General features: G+C 52.5%; 1 protein-coding gene and 1 non-coding gene across 2 annotated transcripts; one reads left to right on the forward strand and one right to left on the reverse strand.

Annotated features, from left to right (window-relative positions):
* The first annotated feature begins 388 nt into the window (after positions 1–388).
* SLC1A5 (solute carrier family 1 member 5) lies at positions 389–12238 on the forward strand. Its single transcript, XM_059045457.2, has 8 exons — positions 389–1759; positions 4013–4055; positions 4498–4545; positions 5765–5931; positions 8021–8254; positions 9026–9220; positions 9368–9502; positions 11346–12238. The coding sequence occupies exons 1-8, from the start codon at positions 1191–1193 to the stop codon at positions 11578–11580; spliced, it is 1626 nt and encodes a 541-aa protein (XP_058901440.1). The 5' UTR covers positions 389–1190; the 3' UTR covers positions 11581–12238.
* Positions 12239–14966: 2728 nt separating this feature from the next.
* LOC131745687 (U6 spliceosomal RNA) lies at positions 14967–15068 on the reverse strand. Its single transcript, XR_009332419.1, has one exon. It is a non-coding gene; the product is annotated as a U6 spliceosomal RNA (small nuclear RNA).
* Positions 15069–16949: the final 1881 nt, after the last annotated feature.

The raw sequence follows: 16949 nt of genomic DNA on the forward strand, positions 1-16949 counted from the left end.
GAATTGCAAATTGCGTACCTAGGGGGAAGTGGATTACAATCCTAATATAATAACTGCCATTAACTGATACGTGTGGGGCTCTGAACTGAGAACTTTTATTTTGAAAATTATTAACATTATTAAATAAATCACTCCATCTCATTTAACGCTTACACCGATCACGTGACGGATCTGTATTTTACATTCGAGGAATTGACGAGAAGAGACAAAAGACCGGAATTTAGGGCGGCAGAGGAGTTTCAGGCTAAATTGATTTGCAGACCTGGCACTTTCTAGAGACCCTCGCGCCGGGCACTTTTGCGGCTTAAAGGCCCCCAACCCAATACCTCCGGCAGGGAAAAGCGTCCTCCCAACGCCCCGCCCCCTTCGGACCCGCCACCCCCACCCCACCCGGACCCCGCCCCTGAATGTAACCATTGTTTTTCTGCCTTGTATCGGGGTGACTTGGCCCTACTCCAGCCAAAGCCCCGCCCTGGAGGGCCCTGAACCCGACCGAGCCAATCGGCACCGGTGGGTTTGTCCCTGTTCTCTCAAGCCTCGCCCCGGGTTCTTAATCCGGGCCGCTTCCGCCAAGCAGTCTCAGAGCCACGCGGCGAGCCCGGGCGGTCCGGTCTCGGCTAACAACTGATTCTTCGCGGGATCCCGGGCCGCCGCCTTCGGCACCCAGGGGCCCGGATCTTCCCGCCTGGACCCAAGAGCCTGGCCCCCCTCTTCCCGGAGCTCCGTCTTCTGGCCCCCAGACTCAGGCTCCCCAGCTCTCCGTTTCCAGGACCCAGGCACCCCAGGTCCCCGCCTCCCGGATCTGCGCCACCAGGACCTAGCCTCTTGAAGACCTCTGCCGCCTGGGCGCCTTCAGCCTTCCGGAGCCAAGGACCCTAGGTCCCAGCTTGAGAAACTCCCGTATTCCTAACCCCCAGGGTAAAGAACTCCAGGTGTTCCCACCTGCCAGCTTTCAGCGCCGGGCGCAAACGAAGAGCAGAGGAGCCCCAGCGCCCAGCCTAGGGAATCTCAAACACTCCAGCTTCTAAGAGACAAGGAACTTAAGCGCTGTGAACTCACAACTCTAAGGAACCCTCCAAAGTTCCAGCCTCCAGGCTCTGTTAACAAAGTTTTAAGGAACGAGAGCGTCCGGGGAAGGAGCCCCAAGCGCTCCCAGCTTCCAGGCTCTGAGGAACCCCGGGGCGTTTATCATGGTGGCCGATCCGCCTAAGGGAGACCCCAAGGGGTACGCGGCGGCGGAGCTCACCGCCAACGGTGTCTCGGCGTTGGTCCCCGTAGAGGACCCAGGCTCGGCAAAAGGCGGCTGTTGCGTCTCCAGGGACCAGGTGCGCCGCTGCCTTCGCGCCAACCTGTTGGTGCTGCTGACAGTGGTGGCAGTGGTGGCGGGCGTGGCTCTGGGGCTGGGGGTCTCGGGGGCCGGCGGCGCGCTAGCGCTGGGCCCAGCGCGCCTGGAGGCCTTTGCCTTCCCGGGCGAGCTGCTGCTGCGTCTGCTAAAGATGATTATCTTACCGCTGGTGGTGTGCAGCCTGATCGGCGGCGCGGCCAGCCTGGACCCGAGCGCGCTCGGCCGCCTGGGCGCCTGGGCGCTGCTCTTTTTCCTGGTTACTACACTGCTAGCGTCGGCGCTCGGCGTGGGCTTGGCGCTCGCACTGCAGCCGGGCGCCGCCTTCGCCGCCATCAACGCCTCAGTCGGGGCCATGGACTCCGTGGAAGAGGCACCCAGCAAGGAGGTGCTCGATTCATTCCTGGATCTTGTGAGGTCAGAGCCCGCCCGCCCGGTGGAGGGGTTGGGGGAAGGGGGTGGGTGCTTCAGCCTCGTGGGGAGGGGACGCGTGTTAGGGTTGGCGGGAGTCGCCACGTGGACGGAGGCGGGGTTTTGGGTCCTCCGTGTCCGGGATATCCCCAGGGCCTCAGGAAAACGGGATGGGATAGTTGGGGGGAGCTCTGGCCCCCTGAGGGTCAGGGTACAGAGGGTGAGAACAGACTCCTGGAGGAGATTTCTAAATATGGGGGCCTGCGCGCATAGGCGGGACCCCACAGGAGGGTGATAGGGGCGTGGAAGTCTTATAGAGGGAGAGGTGATGCTTGGTGGGGTTGAGAGGGTCTCTGCTTTGAGGGGGAGGATCCTGAGGGGAACTTGGAAGGGGATTTTTGCGGGGCCAAGGGCCCCAGGATGGGGCTTTTGGATAAAGGTTTAAGTCCAGTGTCTGGATAAAAGTTCTGGGAGCCCTGGGTAAGGGGCCCCTGCAGGACCTGAAGAGATCAGAATGACCCCCCCACCAAGCCCTCTTCCCACGTGGTTCCCCACACCACGTGTCCCCCAGACAAAACCAGGTCCTTTTTTCAACCTCTTTTCCCCACCCAGTTCAGCTGGGCAGGACCCTGGCTTCCCCTTTATAAGTTCCTGGTAGGTAAGTCCTGCCACCTCCACAAACTTTCCGTCCCATTTCCTACTCTGTCTGGTACCCGGCCGCCCTCCCCTCGCACTAGGCTGCCCAGAAAGGGGGCAGATTCTTTTCCTTTGGGCCTCTGCTCCCCTCCCCTCAAGAATGGCTCTCTCCCCGCCTTCAAGGAGGGCAGACTGCCGGGTCCACATAGCCGTGCCTTTGAGGCCTGCTGATTCAGTGTCTCCAGGTTGGTTGGGGACTTCCTGGAAGTGGGGGAAGGAAATGATGAGTCACGGAACAGGGCTCCCCTCAGTCTCTCGGGGCATCAGTGCAGGCCGATACTGGGGGGGAGGCTTGGGGTCCAGAAATTACAGCGGGTGGGCACCTCCTGGCTGGGGGAGATTAGCTGTGTCCTGACCCAGCCCTGGCTGGCCTGGGTGGGTACAGGCCGACCTGCAGACGGGCACACCCACTTGAAGTTTATGTGTGCAAGCTTCACGGTTGTGCGCAAATCCATGTAACTCATTGGGCCAGCTACTCGGCGACTTAGCTGGAACATCTCAGAGCCACCCAGCTCTATCAGCCACTGACACACAACTGGACACCGGCACGCAGACCACACCAGCACGGGGAACACTGCCTAAACACAGCTCAGGAGCACGCGCACACTCACATATATGCCAACGGGGTCACACATATCTGAACACTAACCCGTGCCCCCCTCCCCCACCGGATACCAACACCTGATCAACCACCAACCACCACCACCAGCTGTGCGCCCGCGTCTTTGGTGAGAGGGGGGATCTGAGGTCGCCGAGTGGTTTGGGCGGTGGCACCAGCTGGCCGGTTTCAACTCCCAGTTTTGCCACTTCCTAACGGCAAGTTTCTTCCCCTGTCAGTGCCTCAGCTTCCTTTTCTGTGAAATGGGGATAATAGTGCAGAATTAAATGAGTTGATTTGTATCAAGCACTTAGTACCTGGCTGGTAGGCCCCTTGGCTGTTATTTTCGTCTTGCCCTGAGGCACACGGGGCCCGCTGTCGGGCTCCCTCACATGCTCAGTGGGTTTTAATGCACTGCTGCACGCTTCATCGCACCCAGACACCCTCACACGAGAGTGGCTGCATCCTCACAAAGGCGCATTCACGGCAACAGTCAATCCTTGTCACTTTCTCACCACCTCTTCCCTAACACACCCAGATCTTCCCCACAGGCTGCAACCCACCAGGCCGCCCCGAGGGCCGGCCCTCCCCTCGGCCCTCCCAGGCCTCCAGGAGAAAGTGACTGATGCAAGATGTCCAGAGTATTGAGGGTGCTGTGTGGGGTGGAGCCAGGCCCCGTAACCCTGCCCCAGCCTGCCTTGGGAAGCTGGCATTCCTCACCCTCAATCCACATTCCCTCGGGAATGTGGAATCCCACGATTCCAGCTGAGACTGCACAGCCTGGAAAGATGTGCAGGCCCTGGTCCATCTCTGCCTGGCTGAACCTGGCTGAGGCGTGGGTGAGGACCACATTTGGGTACAGACGGGGCCTCCAAGGTTCCCCTTACCCCAAGAGGCCAACCCAGCCCCCCTGACCTCCTCCTGCGGTATCTAATACTGTCCCCCACCCGTGTTTATCTCTGCAGAAATATCTTCCCCTCCAACCTGGTGTCCGCAGCCTTCCGCTCAGTGAGTCCTCTGGGGTGTCCCTCAGGGTTGGGGGGTGGGCAGGGAGGGAGACAGCCATTTCCAGCCGCTTGGTGCCTGATTTTGTGTGGTGCCTGGAAAAACACACGTGCCCACATATTTACAGGTCATATTGCAGGGCTCCTGGGTGATTTCTGAATGAAACCCATCCACGCCCCTCATGAGAATATGGGTTCTGAGCTCCCTCTGGGTTCTAATTCTAGCTGTGTGACCCTGAGCAAGTGCCTTTACCTCTCTGAGCCTCAGTTTCTGCCTCTGGAAAATGGGGGTATGAATAGTCCTACTGCAGCAGGGTTGCTGGTGGGATGGAATGAGATCACGTTTAAGGGAAGCTTAGGGTGGGCTTCGAGTCTTGTCAGTGCCAGGACGGGGTGGGGGAGCCTCGATGACAATTGATGCTGACTCTTCCCAACCCCACCTGCAGTACGCTACCTCCTACAAGGAGATATTGTTCAACGGAACCCAGGTGAAGGTAAGAGCTGGGAAGGCGGTGGGGGGCCCTGCACCTTGGTTTTTCCATTTTGTTCTTACCCTGGTCTCGTCTGCCCCCTGGGTCTTCTTTTTTATTTATTATTTTTATTTTTGGCTGTGTTGGGTCTTCGTTGCTGCGCTCTCTAGTTGCGGCGAGTGGGGGCTACTCTTTGTTGCGGTGCGCGGGCTTCTCATTGCGGTGGCTTCTCTTCTTGCGGAGCACGGGCTCTTAGGTGTGTGGACTTCAGTAGTTGTGGCATGCGGGCTCAGTAGTTGTGGCTCGCGGGCTCTAGAGCCCAGGCTCAGTAGTTGTGGCGCGCTGGCTTAGCTGCTCTGCAGCACGTGGGATCTTCATGGACCAGGGCTCCAACCCATGTCCCCTGCACTGGCAGGCGATTCTGAACCACTGTGCCACCAGGGAAGTCTCCTGGGTCTTCTGACATTTAGGCGCAATCTGTTTTAAACTCTCCAAAGCCCCTCCCCAATTTCTGTCTTTTCTGCCTTTCTGGGATCTCCATTTTGCCCTCTCTTCTCCCTCCCCACAGCCACGCTCAGGTCCAGGCTCCTCTTTTCCCCTCCCTTCCCACCCCCTCCTGCCCACCTTCAGCCTGGCAGCTGGAGTAGTCTTTCCAAAGCACAAACCCGACCCAGCCTCTCTCCTGCCTAAAGCCCTGTCATGTTCCCTAGTGCCCTCGGAAGAAAGCCTAGGCTCCTCGCCATGGTCCCCGGGGCCCCTGTGAGGTCCTGCCCCTGCCCATCCGCGCCCCCAGCCTCATCCTGTGACTCTGCCTGGCCCATTCCGCCCTAGCCACAGCGAATTTCTTTCTGTTCTTTGAATGCCTAAGTTAGAGTCATTTCAAGGTTGTTGCATATTGTTACCTCTCTCTGGAAGAGGTAACAATACCGCTCCCCTCCCTTTACCTCGTTCACCCCCGGTCTCCAGGCCTTAACCCCTTCCTCCAGGAAGCCCTCCCTGATTGCCCTCCTCCAAGCTTGGCAGCACAACCTTCCTTGGTTCCCATACTCCCCTGGGTTCCCCCGTCCCAGCCCTGTCCACTCCGGGTGGTCCCTGGACCTGGACTGTGAGCCTTGGGAGGATGGGGCCTCCCTGGGGAATGGTCTCGTCTCTGCTGGGTCCCAGCGGCGCGCAGGACAGGCCCTCAGTCACTGTGCAGGTCGACTGAAGGGCCCCGCCCATCCCCATGTGTTCTCGCCCAAAGGTGCCCGTGGGGGGTGAGGTGGAGGGCATGAACGTCCTGGGCCTGGTGGTGTTTGCCATCATCTTTGGCGTGGCCCTGCGGAAGCTGGGGCCTGAGGGAGAGCTGCTCATCCGCTTCTTCAACTCCTTCAACGACGCCACCATGGTGCTGGTCTCCTGGATCATGTGGTAAGTGGTGGGAGAGGGGGCTGGTGAGGCGGGGTGGGACGATCCTCTGTCCGCTCCTTCGAACCAGACGGCCTAGATTCAAATCCAGCATCGACTATTCCCTGGCTGTGTGACTTCAGGCAAGTGACTTACTCTCTCTGTGCCTCAGTTTCCTCATCTCTAAGGTGAGGACAGTGCTGTATGCCGTGAGAGCTAATACTGATCCTGGAACCTTCTTGATCCTATTGGAAGGTGACAAAAAGACCGCCGAGCTGTGGCCGCAGCCTGGCTAACGCATCTCAGTTTCCGAGATTTCACTGTCATCAAATGTTCGCCTTTGGATCAATAATGGAAGACAGTGCCTGCTTTATAGGGTTATAATGAAGATGAAAGGAGTGACTGAGCTGTGAGTAAAGCACTTAGAAAGTGTTTTAAATGTCTAGCACTTACTGAGCATTCAGTTAATGTCAGCTACGATTATCACCATTATGTATGAGCTTTTGTTAAATGGCCTCAGACAATGAGGGAAAGAAACACGTGCAGAGGCCTTCAGCTTCACCCTTGCCACCTCCCCTGTCTCATCTCCACGTGGTGTCACACTGATTTTCAGGACCCATCCTGGGTCAGAAGGTCAGAAATCAGGAGGTGGGTTAGGGCTGCTGCATTTTTACCAAATCTCCTCCCACCCCAACCCTGATTCCAGGGTAGCTGACATCTAAGAAGCTGCTGTGTGGAACTAATAGAGACACTTGGTGTGTGGGTAAGAGCAGGCTCTGCAGCTGGACAGCCTGAGTTCCTATCCCGGTGCTACGACTTCCCAGCTGAGTGCCCTACGACAAGTTACTTATCCCGCCGTGCCTCAGTTTCCCCTTCTGGAAAACGGCATTGATAGTACCAGGCACGAGTGAGTTAATACATGTAAAGTTCTTGGGACAGTGCCTGACCTATAGCGTGCCTACAGTAAACAAGCTTAGCTAATATTTGTCAAGTACTTGTATAATTTCTGGGCACATCTTACTGGCTAGAACTTGGGCATTTGGCCAAACCTAGGTGCACAGGTGGCTGGGAAATGGTGCTTTCCTTCTGTAACTAAAGAGGAGAAGGGGTTTGGAGACAAGCAGCCATAGCGATCAGGCAATCAAGGAAAGTGATGTGGGGAGCCCTCCCGGCTGGGAGACATATGCAACCCCTGGGATCTTCCCTCCAGGAGAGGGCGATAATAAATCCCAGCGGGGGCTTCCCTGGTGGCGCAGTGGTTGAGAGTCCGCCTGCCGATGCAGGGGACACGGGTTCGTGCCCCGGTCCGGGAAGATCCCACGTGCCGCGGAGCGACTGGGCCCGTGAGCCATGGCCGCTGCCCCTGCGCGTCCGGAGCCTGTGCTCCGCAACGGGAGAGGCCACAACAGTGAGAGGCCCGCGTACCGCAAAAAAAAAAAAAAAAAAAAAAAAAAAAAATCCCAGCGGAAGTCTATAGACTTCACTTATTGTGTACCAAAAGCTTTCACCTCATTTCAACTGGCATCTCATTTCATCCTCCCAAGATTCCTATGAGGTTGGTAACATTGTGGCCCCTGTTTTACAGACCTATTTGATTTTAATTCAATGATAGCGGCAAGAGACTCAAAATAGGAGCTCCCTTGTGGGGTTGTAGTGAAGATTCAATCCCGTTCAAGGGCTCGGCACGTCATAAATGCTTCATACCTGGGAGCTGTCATTAAGACATGAGCCACGGTTTTTATTTTTCATGGTGAGAGAGTGTATTGGTTTATGTCCCACTAGCTGCTGTAACAAACAAACCCAGAAAATGTAAATGATATGCATGGTGGGTGTTTCTCTCCTGGTCATGTGTTAAGCCCAAATCTGGTGGGTGACTCTACTCCAAGTGGTTGATGGAACCACCCAAACTTCTTTCATCTCCCAGTGGCACTGTGTTCAAGGGGAGAGAACGGAGGATGGCAGGGGAGGTGCCCGAACATCAGCCCACATTGCTGTGGGCGCTTCCTGACTGTGAGGGAGGCTGAGAAATGCGGTCAGGCCATGTGCCCAGCACAGTGCCTGGCCCCGGGTGGGCACATGGTCAGAGGTGGCAATCTGTCTCCTGGGTAATTAGGTACGCCCCTGTGGGCATCTTGTTCCTGGTGGCCGGCAAGATCGTGGAGATGGAGGACGTGGGGATGCTCTTTGCCAGTCTCGGCAAATACATCCTGTGCTGCCTGCTTGGCCACGCCATCCATGGGCTCCTGGTGCTGCCCCTCATCTACTTCTTCTTCACCCGCAAGAACCCCTACCAGTTCCTGTGGGGTATCATGACGCCGCTGGCCACGGCCTTCGGGACCTCCTCCAGGTGTGACCTTGGGGCAGACCAGGGCAGGGTTTTTAAGCTTAAGGGGCCTGGAGCAGGCATCAGATGTCTAAAGACCCCTGAAATTTTGTCTAGGGACAGGGGATCTGGGTACAGGGAACCCCCCCCCCGCCACACCATTAGGAAACTACTGCCTTGGAGATTTATTCCTCCCTTCCTGAGAACCCCTCCCCACCCCAAGGCCTGGCCTTGGGGGACTCTAGTGCTTTACCCTGCATCCAACCTCTAAAAGCTCCTTCCACCTCTCCTGAGTAGTTTGTCCATCTCCGCTGGCCCTGTCCCCTCAGGATCCAACCCTCTCTATAGCAGCATCTCCAAGAGTAGAGTCATTCTTAGTCGAGGTCTGTTCTCGGTAGAGATGGGGAAGGGGTGTGAGTCAGTGAGCGCTCAGACATTCTAGAATTTAGTTATGAATTTCTATGTGTATTTTAAGGAGGAGCCGTTGGCTACTATATACAAGACTCCCTATATTTTGGAATGCTTCCATTCTGTAGGATCCCTAGTGCCTTCTGGCTCTGAGAAGGGCATGGCGAGCCGGAGAGGGCTAAGGGGTGTGGGTGGAGGCCCGGGGTCGTGGGGAGCAGAGGTCTAGGCTGGTGGGCAGAGCTTGCACCTGAGATGAGTTGCTGTGTGGGCGGGGCCTGGTCCGGGGAGGTAGGTGGGGCGTGGCTTGAGCGGTGGGCGGGGCCCGGTCGGGCTGGCCGGGTGAGCTCGTGCTAACTCGTGCTAACTCAGATCTTCGGTCCCTCGCAGCTCCGCCACGCTGCCGCTGATGATGAAGTGCGTGGAGGAGAAGAACGGCGTGGCCAAGCACATCAGCCGCTTCATCCTGCCCATCGGTGCCACTGTCAACATGGACGGTGCCGCGCTCTTCCAGTGTGTGGCTGCCGTGTTTATTGCACAGCTCAATCAGCGATCCTTGGACTTCATGAAGATTATCACTATTCTGTGAGTGCGGGGGGCGCTGCGGCTAGGACCCTCAAGGCACCTGACCCCTCTCTAGAGAATGGACACGAGGTGGGAGGAGCAGCCCCACCCCCACAGCTTCTCCCATTACCGAGCGGCCTCTCCCTGACCTCTCCTCTCCTCTCGCAGGGTCACCGCCACAGCATCCAGTGTGGGCGCCGCGGGCATCCCCGCCGGGGGTGTCCTGACTCTGGCCATCATCCTCGAGGCGGTCAGCCTGCCGGTTCACGACATCTCCTTGATCTTGGCTGTGGACTGGCTAGTGTGAGTGTGGTGCGGGGGTTCGGAGGGCTCGGGGGTACTCCTGAGAAAGGGGATGAGCAAGAGGGTCATTGAGAGCCTCTGAGCAGAAGAGAGGAAGGAAGGGGTTCTAGAAGAAAGGGGAGGGGACCTTACCTTGAGTGTTCCAATCAGAGGGAAGAAAGGGATCTTTGGGGTTCCGAGAGGAACCCCAGAAAGGTAGCATGTCCCAGTGGTTAATAGAGCAGACTCTTAGACCAGGCTCCCGGAGCCACTGTTGCTAGTTATAATGACCTTGGGCAAGTACTTAATCTCCGTGTCTCAGTTTCTCCATCTGTAAAATGGAGAGAAGAGTTCCTCCTGGAGGATTACATGACTTAATACACGCAGCTTTCTTAGAACAACTACTTAGAACAGTAAGTAGAAAACGCTACGTAATTGTTAGCTATCATGATTAAGCTGTTAAGAGCGTAAAAGATTAGAAGACGGTCTGGCTTCAAAAGTCAAATAGAGAGTTACCATTGTGTCTTAGCAATACCACTCCTAGGTTTAAACCCAAGAGAATTGAAAACATGTCCACAAAAACTTGTACGTGAATGTTCACAGCAGCACTTTTTAAAAAAAAATTCAACACCTTTCAAAAAAAATTAATTAATTTACTTATTTGGCTGAGTCAGGTCTTAGTTGTGGCACGCGGGCTCTCTAATGGTGCATGGGTTCTAGAGCGCAGGCTCAGTAGTTGCGGCACACGGGCTTAGTTGCCCCGAGGCATGTGGGATCTTAGTTCCCCGACCAGCCATCGAACCTGCGTCCCCTGCATTGGAAAGCAGAGTCTTAACCACTGGACCACCAGGGAAATCCCCATAGCAGCACTATTCATAATAGCGAACAGGTGGAAACAACCCAAATACCTATCAGTTGATGAATGGATAAACAAAGTGTCATATGGCCACACGATGGAATATTATTCAGCAATAAAATGGAATGAAGCGGTGATACAAACATACATACTACAACATAGGACCCTTGAAAATATTATGCTAAGTGAAAGAAGCCAGACAAAAAGGATCACATTATATGTGATTCCATTTATATGAACTGTTCCAGAATAGGCAAATCTATAGACAGAAAGTAGATTAGTGGTTGCCTAGGGCTGGGGGATGGGAGGAAATTGGGGATAACTGCTTAATGGGTACGAGGGGTTCTTTCTGGAGTGATGAAAATATTCTGGAATTAAATAGTGGTGATTGTTGCACAACTCTGAAGAAAGCAGAAACCACTGGGATGTATTCTTTTAAAGGGTGAATTTTATGGTGTGTGAATTGTATCTCAATTTTTTTAAATGGCACACACACCCACACAGACAGTATATAAAGAGGAGGGAAAAAGATCCTGAGGATTCTAGGGAGGAGAAGGGCCTGAGGGAGAACTTAGAATTTCAGAAGAAGAAAGAGGCATTGATGGGTCTTCTGGGGCCCCAAGGAAAGGGAGGCATGATTTTTTGAGGTTCCAGAAGGAACAAATCTTGTATTTGATTTGGAAGAAGGATCTTTGGGGATCCAGGGAGGATGGAGGAGATTTTGGGGGTCCTAAGGCAGAGAAAGCCTGATGGGACCCTTGGGATTCTAGCGGAAGGAAGGTGGGTAGGAGGCTTCTGGGGTTCTAGAGGAAAAGATCTTTAAGGTTCTAGAGGAAGGGCTATGTGGGCTCCTGACAGGATGGAGGGATGAGCTCCTAAGAGGAGTAGAACAGGGTCCTGTGAAGGAGGGCATGAGGGGACTTGAAGGTGACAGGCAGGGAGAGGGGAGAGAGTTGGGCCCTGACCCTTCCCCGCCCACCCACTTCGCCCTCACTGTTCCCCCTTCAGGGACCGGTCCTGTACCGTCCTCAACGTGGAAGGGGATGCCTTTGGGGCGGGACTCCTCCAGAATTACGTGGATCGCACAGAGCCCCGCAGTTCACTGCCCGAGCTGATTCAAGTGAAGAGTGAGGCGCCCTCGGCTGGGCTGCCGGTCCCCACCGAGGAAGGGGACCCTCTCCTCAAACGCCGTCCAGGACCTGCCGGGGACGCTGACACGTGTGAGAAGGAATCAGTCATGTAAATCCCAGTAGGGACCTTCCCTGCCCCGGTGGGGGGGGTGGTGCTTTGGACATTGGAATCATGCGGCGTGGATGAACGGACAAACAGGGCCTCTTGGAGAGTCCCGCGCACACGCTCGGGGAGCCACAAGCCTCCGCTTCCCTCCCTGCCGTGAGATCTGGGAGGCCTCGCTGCTGGGGTATATGCGTTTGCTTGTGTGTGTGTGACCGTCTGTCTCCAAATCTCCCCAGTCCTCAACTCCTGTCCCCACCCAAGGCTAGGAAACAGCAAGATGGAGAAGTAGCGGCCTCCACACCCCCTCCTGGGAGCCTGCATGGCCTCGTGTCTCAGGGCGCAGGGCACCATGGGAAATTCTTCCCTCTTCGAGCAGAGGATGTTCTGACAGGTTGTTGGCTCCTTTGATGGTTATTTTGGTGGCTGTAGCTCTAGCTGTGTGTGTGTTTGTGTGTGTGTGTGTGTGTGTGTGTGTGTGTGTGTGTGTGTGTGTGTGTGTGTGTTTTCTGTGACTCTCCACAGTACAATCCCACCCTGTCCCCAGGCCCTCTGTTCCCTTCACAGTAACAGAAACACTCCCGGGAACTCTGAGGGGAGACTGAGGACACACACTGCTGTTACTCCAGAGGATGTTTTTCAGCAATAAAATTGTCAAGTATATCTAATCAGATGTTTTCAAGAATTTGACTAAAAGTGCTAGCCACACAGAAAACAACAAAATGATAAATTGGACTTCACTGAAATAAAATATCTGTTCATCAAAAAACACGCAGCCAAAAAATAAAACTATATATATACACACACAACACTGTTGGAAACCACAGTGAGATACCACTACACACACTTATTGGCATGGCAACCTACAAAAGCAATACCAAGTGCTGATGAGAATGTGGAACTGGACAGAGCCCATGCATTGCTGGTGGGAATGCAAAATGGTCCAGTCACTTTGGAAAATCACTGGGCAGTTGCTTATAAAAACTGGGCACTTTAATATCAAAGTGTACTTTAAAATATCTACTTACCGTGGGGCTCATGAGTCCCGCTCCTGGGTATTTACCCAAGAGAAATGAAAGCTCCTATTCACACAAAGGCTGGTACACAAGTGTTATAGCTGCTCTCTGTAATAGCCAAAATTTAGAAACGAATCAATTGGATTAGCTGGTACAATCGTTCGATGGAAGCCTGAAAGGATTGATATACTCAACACGACGCATCTCACAGATAACATTTTGAGTGAAAAGAACCAGAAATAGTACATGCCTTATAATTCCATTTGTAAATGAAGGTCTAGAACAGGCTACACTGTTCTGTGGTGAGAGAAATCAGAACAATGGTGACCTATGAGGATCTATATATAGATCAGGAGAGGGCACAAGGGAACTTTCTATGACACAGCAGATGTCCTATATCTTGATATGACTGATGCTTACACAGATGTAAACATTTGGAAAAATAAACGAACCGGTACATTTAAGATGTGTGCCTTATGTACCCTAGGTATGTTAGCTTCCAGTTAAAAATTTTGTACCACTTGTGGTAAGTTCATTTCCGACTATAACCACCTCCATAGGAATGCAGTTACCCCTTGATAACTCTTACTATCCTAATAGTCCCAATAATGACTCGCTCTTTTTTGTGTGTTTTTAACCCCCAATTTGCTGTTTGAATCAAAAACCTGTTCTGCAACTGTTTTCAGTTCTATTTGAGTCCCGGACGCGGACGACACCAGTCAAGACTCACCTGTTCTTGTTAACAGGACCCTGTCTTGTGCATTGTTTTTTTTTTTTTTTTTTTTTTTTTTTTTGCGGTACGCAGGCCTCTCACCGCTGTGGCCTCTCCGGTTGCGGAGCACAGGCTCCGGACGCGCAGGCTCAGCGGCCATGGCTCACGGGCCCAGCCGCTCCGCGGCACGTGGGATCCTCCCGGACCGGGGCACGAACCCGCGTCCCCTGCATCGGCAGGCGGACTCTCAACCACTGCGCCACCAGGGAAGCCCTGTCTTGTGCATTGTTGAAGCATGTTACTCGTGACCGATATTCTCTCCCCCTTCCTAGGTCCCTATGTAGACTTCTGCCAGGTGCCTGGAGGCACCACCAATTATAGATGTTACAGCTTTAGCACCTTTTTTGGGTTTATGTAGTTACTTCTGATCATTGCTGTGTGGCAGGGAAATATCATTCATATCTGATTCTGTGCAACACAAACATAGCCACTAATGAGTTCATTAAGTGTTGAATAAGTTAAGTAATTGTTTTCAATGATTTCTATTATGCCAGAAGCCTTAGTGGGTTGTTACAGAAGTGTTTAATAAGAGTGTTAAATGATATTTGGGGAAATCAGTTGGGGTTTTTTGGATGGAGCTAGGAGTGCATTATTTTCCTCACTTGAAATAGCTGTTTACTGCCCAATTTTCTATTTCATGCTTTTGGGAGAATGGATGAGATTTAGATGATGAGGGATGCCTCTTTAAAGAGATACACACCTACATATGTAATTTTGCATGTACAATCTATGTAGAAAATATATGTACATACGACTGGGCCGTGGTCCACCAAACAGTACTTACCCATTTTTAAATTTTCTTAAAAACAATTTTTTTAACATCTTTATTGGAGTATAATTGCTTTACAATGGTGTGTTAGTTTCCGCTTTACAACAAAGTGAATCAGTTATACATATACATATGTTCCCATATCTCCTCCCTCTTGCGTCTCCCTCCCACCCTCCCTATCCCACCCCTCTAGGTGGTCACAGACCACCGAGCTGATCTCCCTGTGCCATGCGGCTGCTTCCCACTAGCTATCCACCCTACGTTTGGTAGTGTATATATGTCCATGCCACTCTCTCACTTCGTCACAGCTTACCCTTCCCCCTCCCCATATCCTCAAGGCCCAAGATCCTGCGAGCCTCACAGCGTGGCCAAAGTTTTAAAAAAATTTTAAATTTTGGCCACGTTGTGAGGCTCGCAGGATCTTAGTTCCTCGACCAGGGATTGAACCCAGGCCATGGCAGTGAGTCCCAACCACTGGACCGCCAGGGAATTCCCACTTACCAAATTGTTTCTATTCCATTTTTTAAAATTGAAGTATAGTTGATTTACAATGTTGTGTTAATTTCTGATGTACAGCAAAATGATTCAGTTACACACACATATATATGCATTCTTTTTCATATTCTTTTCTATTATGGTTTATCACAGGATATTGAACATAGTTCCCCATGCTATACAGTAGGACCTTGTTTATCCATTCTATATATACCAGTTTGCATCTGCTAATCCCAAACTCCCACCCATCTCTCCCACACCCCCTGCCCCCTTGGTAACCACAAGTCTGTTCTCTATGTTTGTGAGTGTGCTTCGTAGATAGGGTCATTTGTGTCATATTTTAGAAAAATATGGAACGCTTCACGAGTTTGCGTGTCATCCTTGTGCAGGGGCCAAGCTAATCTCTATCGTTCCAATTTTAATGTATGTGCTGCCACAGCAAGCACTCTATTCCATTTTTTAAAATTGCCGAGCACATGCCATGAGTTTGCCTAAAATGCCGATCTAGGTCATATAGAAAGACTGGAACCATCTCAAGCCTCCTCGGTATTGATAGGGCCTCAGCTGGCTCCCAGACCCTGTCCCCACTAGGACGTACACTCCAGGAGGCTGCCACCTCTGTCCTGCTCACAGCTGTATGTCCAGAGCACACCAGAGGTCCTGACACATAGTAGGTACTCAATATTAGCAGAAGGAATGAATCGGGCTCCAGCTACAGAGCCTCCTTGCTATGAGAGGCTGTTACCCTGGTGTAGACCCCACTTCTGCTACCTACCAGCTATGTGACTTTGGGCAAGCGCCGCCAGGTGTCACCGTCTGGCGACAACGGCTCTGTTGGGCCCCACCCAAAGGCCGCTGATGAAGGTTACATAAGAGCAGAAGAAAAAGCCTTGGAGGGCCACTCTGGAGCCTAGCCTCCATCTCTCTCCCCCTTTCTCCCCTGCCCCACCCACTCCTATTATTGGGACACCCCTCTTGCTTTTTCCCAAGGAGCCTGGCAGGGGAGGAAGGGCTCGGGCTGGCCTTGGATTGGGCTTGGGCCCGGGGTCAAGCTCAGAGTGACAGTCTGGCGGACAGGCAGCGTCATGACTCAGCTTCGTCTTCTAGTGACAGATCAATGTTTCTAGGCCATTTGGCCCCTCTCCGCCATCTGCTTTTTGGGGGTCAACCTTACTGAGGTATAATTTACATACAATAAATTGCATCCATCAAAGCAGACAACGGGATGGGTTTTGACAGACACATACACGCTTGAAAAACCACCGCCACAATCAAAACACACAGCATTCCTACCCGCCCCCAAACTTCCTCGTGCTCCTTTTGTTGTCTTTCCCTCCGGCCCCTCCCAGGCCCCGGCCACCACTGATCTGCTTTTGGTCCCTAAGGATTCGTTTCGACGCTTCTAGAATTTCACATGAGTGGAATCATATGGTATATGGCTTTTTGCATTGGCTTCTTTGACTCAGCATAATGCTTTTGAGGGTTATATCATATTTTTACATGTATTGGTAGTTCATTCCTCCCCCCCGTGGCCCCCCCAACCCATCTTAATCACTGAGTATTCCATCGTCTGGATGTACAGTTTGTCTCATGTGTTCACGGACACTGGGTCGTTTCCAGTTTGAGTTAACGTGCATAAAGGTGCATTTGTAAACATGTCTTTGAGAGCCATTCACTTTTCAGAGCAAATATTTTGTAATGTCCAGGGGCGATACATGGAAGATTTGTTACTTGGTAAATGCATTGGCTCATCCCACAGTCCCTGGGACCCCCTTTCCTCCCTCTGTGCCTCGTGTTAACCCCTGGGCTGCTGGGTCAGGGGGAGACCCAGGGGGTCCCCAGGGAGAGCCAGGAGGGGAATAGTAGGGGACTCTTGGCAGTGACCATTTACCAATGGATTAATAACCCGTAATTTAATGCTTTTGTGTTTAAACCACAGGCGTGGCCACACCAGTGCACGTCCTGGCTTGAATGTCAGCTCTGGGAAAGTCCTCTTGGCTCTCCTGAAGTGCAGTTCACAGATGACATAACCCATGGGCACGTGATATTAAAAATCATTCCAATAAACAACAAGGTCCTACTGTACAGCACAGAGAACTAGATTCAATATCCTATGATAAACCGTAATGGAAAAGAATAGAAAAGAATGTAAATATATACATATATATGTATATAACTGAATCACTGTGCTGTACAGCAGTAATTAACACATTGTAAATCAACCATATTTCAATAAAAAATAAAATAAAAGTGAATACTTCACACACACACACACACAAAATGATCCTATTGCCCGAACTGTAAGAAAAAGGAGAAATAAAAGGATA

Source organism: Kogia breviceps, chromosome 18, assembly GCF_026419965.1.
Source record: "Kogia breviceps isolate mKogBre1 chromosome 18, mKogBre1 haplotype 1, whole genome shotgun sequence".
NCBI lineage: Eukaryota > Metazoa > Chordata > Mammalia > Artiodactyla > Physeteridae > Kogia > Kogia breviceps.